The sequence below is a fragment of the Carcharodon carcharias genome, chromosome 7, assembly GCF_017639515.1.
Source record: "Carcharodon carcharias isolate sCarCar2 chromosome 7, sCarCar2.pri, whole genome shotgun sequence".
NCBI lineage: Eukaryota > Metazoa > Chordata > Chondrichthyes > Lamniformes > Lamnidae > Carcharodon > Carcharodon carcharias.
The window spans coordinates 7338709-7351068 of record NC_054473.1 but is presented as its reverse complement, the minus strand read 5'-3'; the positions used below and the strand labels follow the sequence as shown (position 1 = coordinate 7351068).

General features: G+C 54.4%; 1 protein-coding gene across 15 annotated transcripts in view; it reads right to left on the bottom strand.

The window, feature by feature from the left end:
• The window catches only part of LOC121280288 (solute carrier family 41 member 1), a 53713-nt gene that overhangs the window by 11749 nt on the left and 29604 nt on the right, over nucleotides 1–12360 (bottom strand). For all 15 annotated transcript variants that reach the window (XM_041192116.1, XM_041192114.1, XM_041192115.1 and 12 more), the window contains 3 exons: nucleotides 11439–11510; nucleotides 6331–6475; nucleotides 707–853 (listed from right to left, as the gene is read on the bottom strand). In XM_041192116.1, the coding sequence (XP_041048050.1) occupies nucleotides 707–853; nucleotides 6331–6475; nucleotides 11439–11510 (364 nt within the window). The remainder of the gene's footprint in view (nucleotides 1–706; nucleotides 854–6330; nucleotides 6476–11438; nucleotides 11511–12360) is intronic.

The window sequence follows — 12360 nt, the reverse complement described above, 5'->3', positions numbered from 1 at the left end:
GGTGACCTTATTGAAACATATAAGATTCTTAGGGGGCTTAACAGGGTAAATGCTGAGAGGCTGTTTCCCCTTGTGGGAAAGTCTAGGACTAGAGGGCATAATCTAAGGGCAGAGGGCATACTCTCAGAGTAAGGGATCACCCAGTTAAGACAGAGATGAGGAGGAATTTCTTCTCTCAGAGGGTAGTCAATCTGTGGAATTCTTTACCACAGAGGGCTGTAGGGGCTGGGTCGCTAAATATATTCAAGGCTGAGATAGACAGATTTTTAATCAGTAAGGGAATCAAGGGTTATGGGGGAAAAGGCAAGAAAGTGGAGTTGAGGATTATCAGATCAGCCATGATGTCATTGAATGGCGGAGCAGACTTGATGGGCCGAATGGCCTACTTCTGCTCCTACGTCTTATGGTCTGATGGTCTCAGATAATGAAACACTTGGGAAGTGTTGAGCCTGTGGTAATGTGGGGAACATGACAGAGCGGACCATGGTTTAACGCCTTCTTCCACCTCTGACAGGGTAGCATTCTGAATGTGAGTCAGAGATAGGAATGTGGTTCAAGAATGGAGAAGTTCCAGAGGGCAGAGTGGGTCCTGATTGGACAGTGCGCCAGAGAGAGGTTTAAGTATCTGCAGCCGGGTTCTGCAGTTCCTGATTATGATGGGGGGGAGGAGTGTGAAGTCTCTCCCGAAACGGTAAACTGCTCGTACTCATGTGCGTGAAGAGAGAATGGCTGATCGTAGCCAACAGTGAGAGTGTGATCAAGTCACCCAGGCTCGCTGCAATCGGAGTGGCAACATTATCCGGGTTAATCCCAACCTTCCTGGACACAAGGATCACTGCAATCATCACCAGACCTACAGAGAGACAGAGACAGAGAGAGAAGTCTTATATTTCTATCGCAACCTTTCACATCCTCAGGACATCCCAAAGCACGTTATAGCCAATGAAGTAAGAGGGAAGTCACTGTAAAAACCAGGGCCATCTTCTTCACCTTGTCCCATCCAGATAGTCACAGGATAAAACACTGATGGAGTGCAGAGGCACAGGGACAAAAGACCATTCAGCCCCTTGAGTCTGTTCTGTCATTCAATTACATCATGCTTGTTCTTCATTTTGACTTTCCTGTAGGGGTTTAGTACAACTGAATGGTTTGCTGGGCCATTTCAGAGGGCAGTTAAGAATCAACCACATGGCTGTGGGTCTGGAGTCACATGTAGGCCCAGACCAGGTAAGGGTGGCAGATTTCCTTCCCTAAAGGACATTAGTGAACCAGATGAGTTTTTAACAGCAGTCAATGATAGTTTCACAGTCACCATTACTGAGACTGGCTTTATATTCCAGATTTCATTAATTAATTCAACTTAAATTCCACCAGAAACCATCATGGGACTTGAACCTGTGTCCCCAGAGCATTAGCCTGGACCTATGGTCCCACTAGTCTAGTAACATTAGCACTACACCACCATCCTCCACCACAAGAGGCCATCCACAAGATGTGATGGAGGAACTCACCAAGACTCCTCAGACAGCACCTTCCAAACCCATGACCACTACCAGCTAGAAGGACAAGGACAGCAAACAAATGGGAACACCACCACCTGGAAGTTCCCCTCCAAGTCACTCACCATCCTATCTTGGAAATATATCGGCCGTTCCTTCACTGTCACTGGGTCAAAATCCTGGAACTCCCTTCCTAACAGCGCTGTGGGGTGTACCTACACCACATGGACTGCAGCGGTTCAAGAAGGCAGCTCACCACCACCTTCTCAAGGGGCAACTAGGGATGGGCAATAAATGCTGGCCCAGCCAGCGATACCAACATCCCGTGAATGAATAAAAAAACTTAACTCCATTTTCCTGCCTTGATTTTGTAAACTTTACAGTAAAACTCCATCCATCTCAGTCTCAAAAGCTTCAATTCACCTCCAGCATCCACAGCTTTCTGGAGGAGAGAGTTCCAGATTTCCTCTCCCCTTTGTGTGAAGAAGTGCTTCCTGATGTCACCCCCTGAAAGGCCTGGCCCTCACTTTAAGGTTCTGCTCCCCCCACCCCCCCACCGGGTTCTGCATCGCTGCATTAGAAATAGTTTTGAAAGGGAAATGGATAAATTCTTGAATAGGAAAAATCAGCGGGGTAAGTGACGAAAGCAGAGCAGTGGGTCAGATACAGTAGCTCTATGAAAAAATCAGCATAGGCGAGATGGACCGAGTGGCCTCCTTCTGTGCTGTTTGATTAAACAGACTCCACAACATCAGCGTGTCTCAGAATGAGAGTCTGGCGCCCTGGGGTGAGTGAGATAACAGGTAAGGAGATGAGCTGTTACTGTGGGTGTTTGCTGCAACTGGTGCCGAACCCGGTACTGAACCCGGTGCTGAACCTGGTGCCGATCTCCGCTCTCAATTAAAGCTTTTCTTTCTTGACACATTCTGCCTCTTTCATTTGAATTATTTCCCAGATCAGGAGGTGGTGTGAACACTGGTCCCTTCACACCAGGGACTGCAGACAGGGTGGAGAGAGAGAGAGACAGAGACAGAGACAAAGAGAGAGAGAGAGAGACAAAGAGAGAGAGACAAAGAGAGAGAGAGAGACAGAGACAGAGAGAGAGAGACAGGGACAGAGAGCGAGAGAGCGAGAGAAAGAGACAGGGACAGAGAGAGAGAGAGACAGGGACAGAGAGAGAGAGAGACAGGGACAGAGAGAGAGAGAGAGAGACAGGGACAGAGAGAGAGCGACAGGGACAGAGAGAGAGAGAGACAGGGACAGAGAGAGAGAGAGACAGGGACAGAGAGAGAGAGAGACAGGGACAGAGAGAGAGCGAGGCAAGGACAGAGAGAGAGAGAGACAAGGACTGAGAGAGAGAGAGACAAGGACAGAGAGAGAGAGACAGAGAGAGAGACAGGGACAGAGAGAGAGAGACAGGGACAGAGAGAGAGAGAGATAGGGATAGAGACAAAGAGAGGGAGAGACAGAGAGAGACAGAAAACCAGGCATATGGAAGGAGAGAAACAGATTTACAGAGAGAGAGAGAGAGAGATGAAACAATCAGATTCTGAAACACAGTGAGAGAAACAGGTAGAGTGATAGACAGAGAAGAGAGACACAGAAAGGGAGAAGGAGGGAGAGAGAGAGGGAGAGAGAAAGAGAAAGAAAACAAACTGTTGTGTTTTTATAAATGTAACCTCAGATATTCCAGAGAATATCACGCTGGTGCGGCGCAGAGGGATGGAGGTGGGGAGTTAATACTGAATATCAGGCAGGGCTGGTTCACTATGTGGGAGTTACCAGAAAAAGGCTGTCTTTGCGGTGAAGCCTTGCAGTCGGATAGCCTGTTGCGGCTCAGCCTCGCAGCTCAGATGTGAAAATTAGTTCCAGAACACATTGGGTGTTGCAGGAGCTCTTTCGCCGACGAGGATTGAAAGTGACCTTGAGAGCTGACAGTGAGACAGGAGTGGCTCAATGCCACCACAGTGAGGCAGTAACTGGAACTGCAGCTGCACTGAAAACCTGAAGGGGAAATGTGAGGATGCCACATTTCCAGCACAGGCACAGTGGGCCAAATGGCCTCTTTCTGTGCTGTATCGTTCTAAGATTTCCAGAGCAGCTTCACAAGCAGAAGGATAGGTAGGATGCTGAAAGGTGTAGAGGAACGGAGGAACCTCGGAGTGCATCTCCTCAGATCCCTAAAGGCAGCAGGAAAGGTAGATGAGGTGGTTAGGAAGGCAAACAGGAAACTTCCCTTTATTGGGAAGTGTTGGAGAGTTGGTGTAATGGTAATATCACCGCACTAGCGATCTAGAGGCCCAGCCTGATGCTCTGAGGACATGGGTTCAAATCCCACCACGGCAGCTGGATCAACTAATAAATTCAATGAATAAATCTGGAATTATAAAGCTCGTATCAGTGACGGTGCCCATTGATTATCCACTAAAGGAAATCTGCTGTCCTTACCTGCTTCTGGCCTACACGTGACTCCAGACCCTCAGCAACGTGGCTGCCTCTGAAATGGCCTCTTCTGTGCTGAAATTAGGGACGGGCAATATGCTGGTCTTGCCAGCAACAACCACATGAAAGAATTAAAAAAAAAAATTAGCCAAGGCCAAGAATGTAAGAGCTGGGGGATGATGCTGGATCTGTTTTAAACAGCGGTTAGAGAACTGCGTGCAGTCAGGACACAGAGGGTGTGGCTGGGAATGGGGATCTTTAATTATGAGGGAAGATCAGAGAGGCTGTTTTCTTGGGGTTGTTGCCTTCAGAACCGAAGAGGCTGAGGCACGATTTAAATTGAGGCATATAAAATTCTGAGGGGGCCCTGGGCAGAGTCGATAGGAAGGGCCCAGCTCACTTAGCAAAAAAGAGTCAACAAACAGGGACAGAGATTTAAAGTAATTGGTCAAAGGATTAGAGAGAAATGGAGTAATTTATTTTCCCCAGCGGGTGGTGGATGTCTGGAGCTCACTGCCTGAGGGTGGTAAAGGCAGAAATGCTCGTCACGTTTAAAAAACAAAAACATTCGATATGCGCTTGCCGTGCTGTGGCTTACAGAGCTTCGGACCAAGAGCTGGAAGGTGGAATCGGACTGGGTAACTCTTTCTCCGCTGCACAGACACGAAGGGCCGAACAGCCACCTGCTATGCTGTAAATTTTCTATGTTCCTATGGACAAAAGGTGCTCGTAACGGAGAAAGGTTGATCTGGGGAGGGTGAAGGGGGTCGAAAGGGGATGGGCTGCAAGTGTCGGGGATGCGCTGGGAACAGTATCCATTAGTTGCACCCCTCAAGCCTGTTTTGCACCTCAACCTCATTTACCTGCAGTAGCTGCAAGTCCCTTAAACCCCCTCACTCAACAAAAATCCATCAGTCTCAGATCTGAAATGTCCAACTGAGCCCCAGCCTCAACAGAGAGAGTTCTGGATTTCCACTCCCCTTTGTGTGAGGGAGTGCTTCCTGACATCACCCCCTGAACAGCCCGGCTCTCATTTCAAGGTTCTGGCCCCTTGTTCTGGACTCCTTCCCCGCACCCCCCAAAGGAAACAGTTTCTATCGACACCTCTGTTCACTCAGTTCTGTAAACGTGAAGAAAGGTCTAAGGATGTTTGGGCAGACTGGTGTCCAGCTGAAACTTAAATGCCGCAAGTGATCCTCACCGGTTACTGACGCAGCCATAGGCAATGCTGCCTCTCAGGCTCCTCATTTTCCCAGTGCAGTTTAAAATTCAGAGTAAAATGAAGGAGTTTTGATGTTGTACTGGGTTACATAACTGAAATTAAAGGCTTGCATTTCTATAGCACCTTTCACATCCTCAGGCCATCCCAGAGCACTTCAGAGCCAATGAAGTATTTATTTTTGAAGTGTGTGTCTTTGCACATCGCAAGATCTCACAATCAGTGATGTGATCATGGTCAGACAAGCTGTTTTAAATGTTGACTGATTTGGTAACTGGACTAATAACCCAGGGCACACGAGCTCAAATCCACACCCGCCCCCCCCACATCCCCCCACCCCCGCCCTGCCCCCCACCACCACCCCACCCCCACCAAACCCAGGGCCATTTGAGAATTTGGATTTGGTTGAAAAAAAATTTGAAAATAAAAAGCTGGTCTCAGTAAAAGTGAAAGTGAAGCTGACGTAAATATCCCTCCTGATTTCACCAATAGGGATGGAAACCTGCAACCCTAACCCAGACAGGGTCTATATGTGACTCCAGTCCAACATCTCAGTGTGGTTGACTCTAACCTGTCATTGGCGAGACACTCAGTTAATAGCAAATCAACTCATTAGACAGCACCTTCCAAACCTATGACAACTACCATCTAGAAGGACAAGGCCAGCAGATACATGGGAACACCACCACTGGGAAGTTCCCCTCCAAGCCATTCACCATCTTGACTTGGAAATATATCGCCGTTCCTTCACTGTCGCTGGGTCAAAATCCTGGAACTCCCTCCCTAACAGCACGGTGGGTGTACCTACATCACATGGACTGCAGCGGTTCAAGAAGGCAGCTCACCCACCACCTTCTCAAGGGGCAATTAGGGATGGGCAATAAATGCTGGGCCAGCCAGCGACGCCCACATTCTGAGGACGACATTTCAAATGGCCTCTTTAACATCGCCTCGTCTCCTGGGGTCAATCTCTGACCTTCTGCTACTGGACAGCAAGATATGGGGTGGGAGCCCCGCTGAACTACAGGTCAGTCAGCACCCCAAGGTTGAACAGCACTTGGTCTGCAGAAGGTCACAGGTGGCAGTGAGGTTACAGGTAAACTAAATGATCAGGCGTTGCAGGTTGTCGGGGGGAGGGGACAGACAGCGAGGGGTTGTAATACCAGGTACCTAGAGCGAGAGCGGCGATGAAGGAGGTGATAGTGCTGCTTGCACACAGAACGGCCGCTTGGTCCAGATCAATCCGGCCCCTGGAGAACGATCCCAGAACAACAGCAGCAACAGCAGCAAGGAAACCCACCACAGTGGCCTGGACCTGCATCAAAGACAGAATCAAAACACACACACTGGCACAGAGAGGACTGCGTGGATAGAGAGGGAGAGTGAGGGAGAGCGAGGGAGAGCGAGCGAGAGCGAGCGAGAGAGGGAGAGCGAGAGAGCGAGAGCGAGAGAGGGAGAGCGAGAGAGGGAGAGCGAGAGAGGGAGAGCGAGAGAGGGAGAGCGAGAGAGGGAGAGCGAGAGAGGGAGAGCGAGAGAGGGAGAGCGAGAGTGAGTGAGAGCGAAGGAGAGAGGAGGGCGAGGGAGAGTGAGGGAGGGTGGGAGAGAAGAGAGTGAGGGAGAGGGAAGGTGAGAGAGAAGAGAGTGAGGGACAGCGAGGGAGGGCGAGGGACGGCGAGGGACAGCGAGGGAGAGCGAAGAGCGAGGAGAGCGAGGGAGAGAGGAGAGCGAGGGAGAGAGGAGAGCGAGGGAGAGAGGAGAGCGAGGGAGAGAGGAGGGCGAGGGAGAGAGGAGGGCGAGGGAGAGCGAGGGAGAGAGGAGGGCGAGGGAGCGAGGAGGGCGAGGGAGCGAGGAGGGCGAGGGAGAGAGGAGGGCGAGGGAGAGAGGAGGGCGAGGGAGAGAGGAGGGTGAGGGAGAGCGAGGGAGAGAGGAGGGCGAGGGAGAGTGAGGGAGAGTGGAGGGCGAGGGAGAGTGTGGGAGAGTGGAGGGAGAGAGGAGAGCGCGGGAGAGAGGAGAGTGAGGGAGAGAGGACAGCGAGGGAGAGAGGAGAGTGAGGGAGAGAGGAGAGCGAGGGAGAGAGGAGAGCGAGGGAGAGAGGAGAGCGAGGGAGAGAGGAGAGCGAGAGAGAGTGAGGGAGAGAGGAGAGCGAGGGAGATTGAGGGAGAGACGAGAGCGAGGGAGAATGAGGGAGACTGTGGGAGAACGAGGGAGACTGTGGGAGAACGAGGGAGACTGTGGGAGAACGGGGGAGACTGTGGGAGAACGGGGGAGACTGTGGGAGAACGGGGGAGACTGTGGAGAACGGGGGAGACTGTGGGAGAACGGGGGAGACTGTGGGAGAACGGGGGAGACTGTGGGAGAACGGGGGAGACTGTGGGAGAACGGGGGAGACTGTGGGAGAACGGGGGAGACTGTGGGAGAACCAGGGAGACTGTGGGAGAACAAGGGAGACTGTGGGAGAACAAGGGAGACTGTGGGAGAACGGGGGAGACTGTGGGAGAACGAGGGAGACTGTGGGAGAACGAGGGAGAGAGGAGAGCGAGGGAGAGAGGAGAGCGAGGGAGAGCGAGGGAGAGAGGAGAGCGAGGGAGAGCGAGGGAGAGAGGAGAGCGAGGGAGAGAGGAGAGCGAGGGAGAGAGGAGAGCGAGGGAGAGAGGAGAGCGAGGGAGAGTGAGGGAGAGAGGAGAGAGAGGGAGAGAGGGAGAGAGGAGAGCGAGGGAGACTGTGGGAGACTGTGGGAGACTGTGGGAGAGTGAGGGAGAGAGGGAGAGTGAGCGAGACTGAGAGAGAGGAGTGTGAGGGAGAGAGGAGAGAGAGGGGGAGAGGAGAGAGAGGGGGAGAGAGAGGGAGAGAGAGGGAGAGCGATGGAGAGCGATGGGAAGAGAGAGGGAGAGAGAGGGAGAGAGAGGGAGAGAGAGGGAGAGGGGGTAAAGTGTGGGAGGGGAGGGAGGGGGTAAAGTGTGGGGGGGGAGGGGGTAAAGTGTGGGAGGGGAGGGAGGGGGTAAAGTGTAGGAGAGGGGGAGGGGGTAAAGTGTGGGAGAGGGGGGAGGGGGTAAAATGTGGGAGGGGAGGGAGGGGGTAAAGTGTGGGAGAGGGGGGGAGGGGGTAAAGTGTGGGGGAGGGGGTAAACTGTGGGAGAGGGAGGGAGGGGATAAAGTGTGGGAGAGGGAGGGAGGGGGTAAAGTGTGGGAGAGGGAGGGAGGGGGTAAAGTGTAGGAGAGGGGGGAGGGGGTAAAGTGTGGGGGAGGGGGTAAAGTGTGGGAGAGGGGGTAAAGTGTGGGAGAGGGGGGAGGGGTAATGTGTGGGAGAGGGGGGAGGGGGTAAAGTGTGGGGGTGGGGGTAAAGTGTGGGAGTGGGAGGGAGGGGGTAAAGTGTGGGACAGGGAGGGAGGGGGTAAAGTGTGGGACAGGGAGGGAGGGGGTAAAGTGTGGGAGTGGGGGGAGGGGGTAAAGTGTGGGAGTGGGGGGAGGGGGTAAAGTGCGGGGGAGGGGGTAAAGTGTAGGAGGGGGGGAGGGGGTAAAGTGTGGGAGAGGGGGGGAGGGGGTAAAGTGTGGGAGTGGGGGGAGGGGGTAAAGTGTGGGGGAGGGGGTAAAGTGTGGGAGAGGGAGGGAGGGGGTAAAGTGTGGGAGAGGGAGGGAGGGGGTAAAGTGTGGGAGTGGGGGGAGGGGGTAAAGTGTGGGAGAGGGGGGAGGGGGTAAAGTGTGGGAGAGGGAGGGAGGGGGTAAAGTGTGGGAGTGGGGGGAGGGGGGTAAAGTGTGGGAGAGGGGGGGAGGGGGTAAAGTGTGGGAGTGGGGGGAGGGGGTAAAGTGTGGGAGTGGGGGGAGGGGGTAAAGTGTGGGAGAGGGGGGGAGGGGGTAAAGTGTGGGAGTGGGGGGAGGGGGTAAAGTGTGGGGGAGGGGGTAAAGTGTGGGAGAGGGGGGGAGGGGGTAAAGTGTGGGAGTGGGGGGAGGGGGTAAAGTGTGGGAGTGGGGGGAGGGGGTAAAGTGTGGGAGAGGGAGGGAGGGGGTAATGTGTGGGAGAGGGGGGGAGGGGGTAAAGTGTGGGAGTGGGGGGAGGGGGTAAAGTGTGGGGGAGGGGGTAAAGTGTGGGAGAGGGAGGGAGGGGGTAAAGTGGGGGAGAGGGAGGGAGGGGGTAAAGTGTGGGAGAGGGAGGGAGGGGGTAAAGTGTGGGAGAGGGAGGGAGGGGGTAAAGTGTGGGAGAGGGAGGGAGGGGGTAAAGTGTGGGAGTGGGGGGAGGGGGTAAAGTGTGGGGGAGGGGGTAAAGTGTGGGAGAGGGAGGGAGGGGGTAAAGTGTGGGAGAGGGAGGGAGGGGGTAAAGTGTGGGAGTGGGGGGAAGGGGTAAAGTGTGGGAGTGGGGGGAGGGGGTAAAGTGTAGGAGAGGGGGAGGGGGTAAAGTGTGGGAGAGGGGGGAGGGGTAATGTGTGGGAGAGGGGGGAGGGGGTAAAGTGTAGGAGAGGGGGAGGGAGGGGGTAAAGTGTGGGGGGGGGGGGTAAAGTGTGGGAGTGGGGGGAGGGGGTAAAGTGTGGGAGGGGGGGGAGGGGGTAAAGCGTGGGAGAGGGGGGAGGGGGTAAAGTGTGGGAGTGGGGGGAGGGGGTAAAGTGTAGGAGAGGGGGAGGGGGTAAAGTGTGGGAGGGGGGGGAGGGGGTAAAGTGTGGGAGAGGGGGGGAGGGGGTAAAGTGTGGGGGGGGGAGGGGGTAAAGTGTAGGAGAGGGGGTAAAGTGTGGGAGAGGGGGAGGGGGTAAAGTGTAGGAGAGGGGGGAGGGGGTAAAGTGTGGGAGTGGGGGGAGGGGGTAAAGTGTGGGAGAGGGAGGGAGGGGGTAAAGTGTGGGAGAGGGAGGGAGGGGGTAAAGTGTGGGAGAGGGAGGGAGGGGGTAAAGTGTGGGAGAGGGAGGGAGGGGGTAAAGTGTGGGAGAGGGAGGGAGGGGGTAAAGTTTAGGAGAGGGAGGGAGGGGGTAAAGTGTGGGAGAGGGAGGGAGGGGGTAAAGTGTGGGAGTGGGGAGAGGGGGTAAAGTGTAGGAGAGGGGGTAAAGTGTGGGAGAGGGGGAGGGGGTAAAGTGTAGGAGAGGGGGGAGGGGGTAAAGTGTGGGAGTGGGGAGAGGGGGTAAAGTGTAGGAGAGGGGGTAAAGTGTGGGAGAGGGGGAGGGGGTAAAGTGTAGGAGAGGGGGGAGGGGGTAAAGTGTGGGAGTGGGGGGAGGGGGTAAAGTGTGGGAGAGGGAGGGAGGGGGTAAAGTGTGGGAGAGGGAGGGAGGGGGTAAAGTGTGGGAGAGGGAGGGAGGGGGTAAAGTTTAGGAGAGGGAGGGAGGGGGTAAAGTGTGGGAGAGGGAGGGAGGGGGTAAAGTGTGGGAGAGGGAGGGAGGGGGTAAAGTTTAGGAGAGGGAGGGAGGGGGTAAAGTGTGGGAGAGGGAGGGAGGGGGTAAAGTGTGGGAGTGGGGGGAGGGAGTAAAGTGTGGGAGTGGGAGGGAGGGGGTAAAGTGTGGGAGTGGGGGGAGGGGGTAAAGTGTGGGAGTGGGGGGAGGGGGTAAAGTGTGGGAGTGGGGGGAGGGGGTAAAGTGTGGGAGTGGGGGGAGGGGGTAAAGTGTGGGAGTGGGGGGAGGGGGTAAAGTGTGGGAGAGGGAGGGAGGGGTAATGTGTGGGAGAGGGGGGAGGGGGTAAAGTGTGGGAGTGGGGGGAGGGGGTAAAATGTGGGACAGGGAGGGAGGGGATAAAGTGTGGGAGTGGGGGGAGGGGGTAAAGTGTGGGAGTGGGGGGAGGGGGTAAAGTGTGGGAGTGGGGGGAGGGGGTAAAGTGTGGGACAGGGAGGGAGGGGATAAAGTGTGGGAGTGGGGGGAGGGGGTAAAGTGTGGGAGTGGGGGGAGGGGGTAAAGTGTGGGAGTGGGGGGAGGGGGTAAAGTGTGGGAGAGGGGGGAGGGGGTAAAGTGTAGGAGAGGGGGGAGGGGGTAAAGTGTGGGAGTGGGGGGAGGGGGTAAAGTGTAGGAGAGGGGGGAGGGGGTAAAGTGTGGGAGTGGGGGGAGGGGGTAAAGTGTGGGACAGGGAGGGAGGGGATAAAGTGTGGGAGAGGGAGGGAGGGGGTAAAGTGTGGGAGTGGGGGGAGGGGGTAAAATGTGGGACAGGGAGGGAGGGGATAAAGTGTGGGAGTGGGGGGAGGGGGTAAAGTGTGGGAGTGGGGGGAGGGGGTAAAGTGTGGGAGTGGGGGGAGGGGGTAAAGTGTTGGTGGGGGGGCGGGAGAGGATGAAAGTGTGGGGGTGGGGGAGAAGGGGAATGGCGATGAATTTTGTGTTTTACCTGAATCAAAGCTAAGTTGCTTGTCACTAATGTCCACTTCTCACTGGAATGATCCAGTCTGCCAACATTAGCCTGGGAGGGAAAGAGGATTCTGTTACTGAGAGAATGTCGCTAGGTACTGCAAAGGGCAGCAGGAGTGGGGGCAACAAATAAACTAATTGATACAATGTTAACGCGGGTGCAGGAAGAGACAGATCGGGGGGGGGGGGGTGGGGGGTGCCCTTCAAAAAACCTTTGAAGGGGGCATGATGAGTTGAGGAGGCTGGTAACATACAGGCCCCTTGTCTGTATTAATACACACACAGAGCACCAAAGTAAGAGAGTTATGCCAAGTCTTTAGTTGGAGTATTGTGGAGTATTTAGTGGAGTATTTATTGTGGAGACTTTAGTTGGAGTATTGTGTCCAATTCTGCACACCGCACTGGTTTAGGTCAGTCATGGAGAAGAGCAAGAAACAATCTCAATTGGAATGTCTAAATTGGGAGAAAGGTCATTTCAATGTGACCAGTGGGGATCTAGCCAGAGTAAAACGGAACCAAAAGTTGACAGAGAAACCTGGAACAGAACCATGGATGATCTTCAAGGAAGAAATGTTTCAGCTGCAGGCTACGTACATTCCAAAAAGGGCGAGAGGTAGGGGAACCAAAGCCGTGGGTGGTGAGCGAGATAGAGATTCTGACGAAACAAAGAGATGGCGTGTGGTGCATGTTTGGTGAATTCTTCGCGTGTAAACCAGGTCAAATACAATAGGAACACAAATAGGCCATTCAGCCCCTTGAGCCTGCTCTACCATTCAACTAGATCATGGCTGATCCTCTATCCCAACACCATTCTCATCCACTATCTCTATATCCCTTGATGTCTTTAGCATCTAGAAATCTATCGATCGCTGTCTTAATTATACTCAATGACTGAGCCTCCA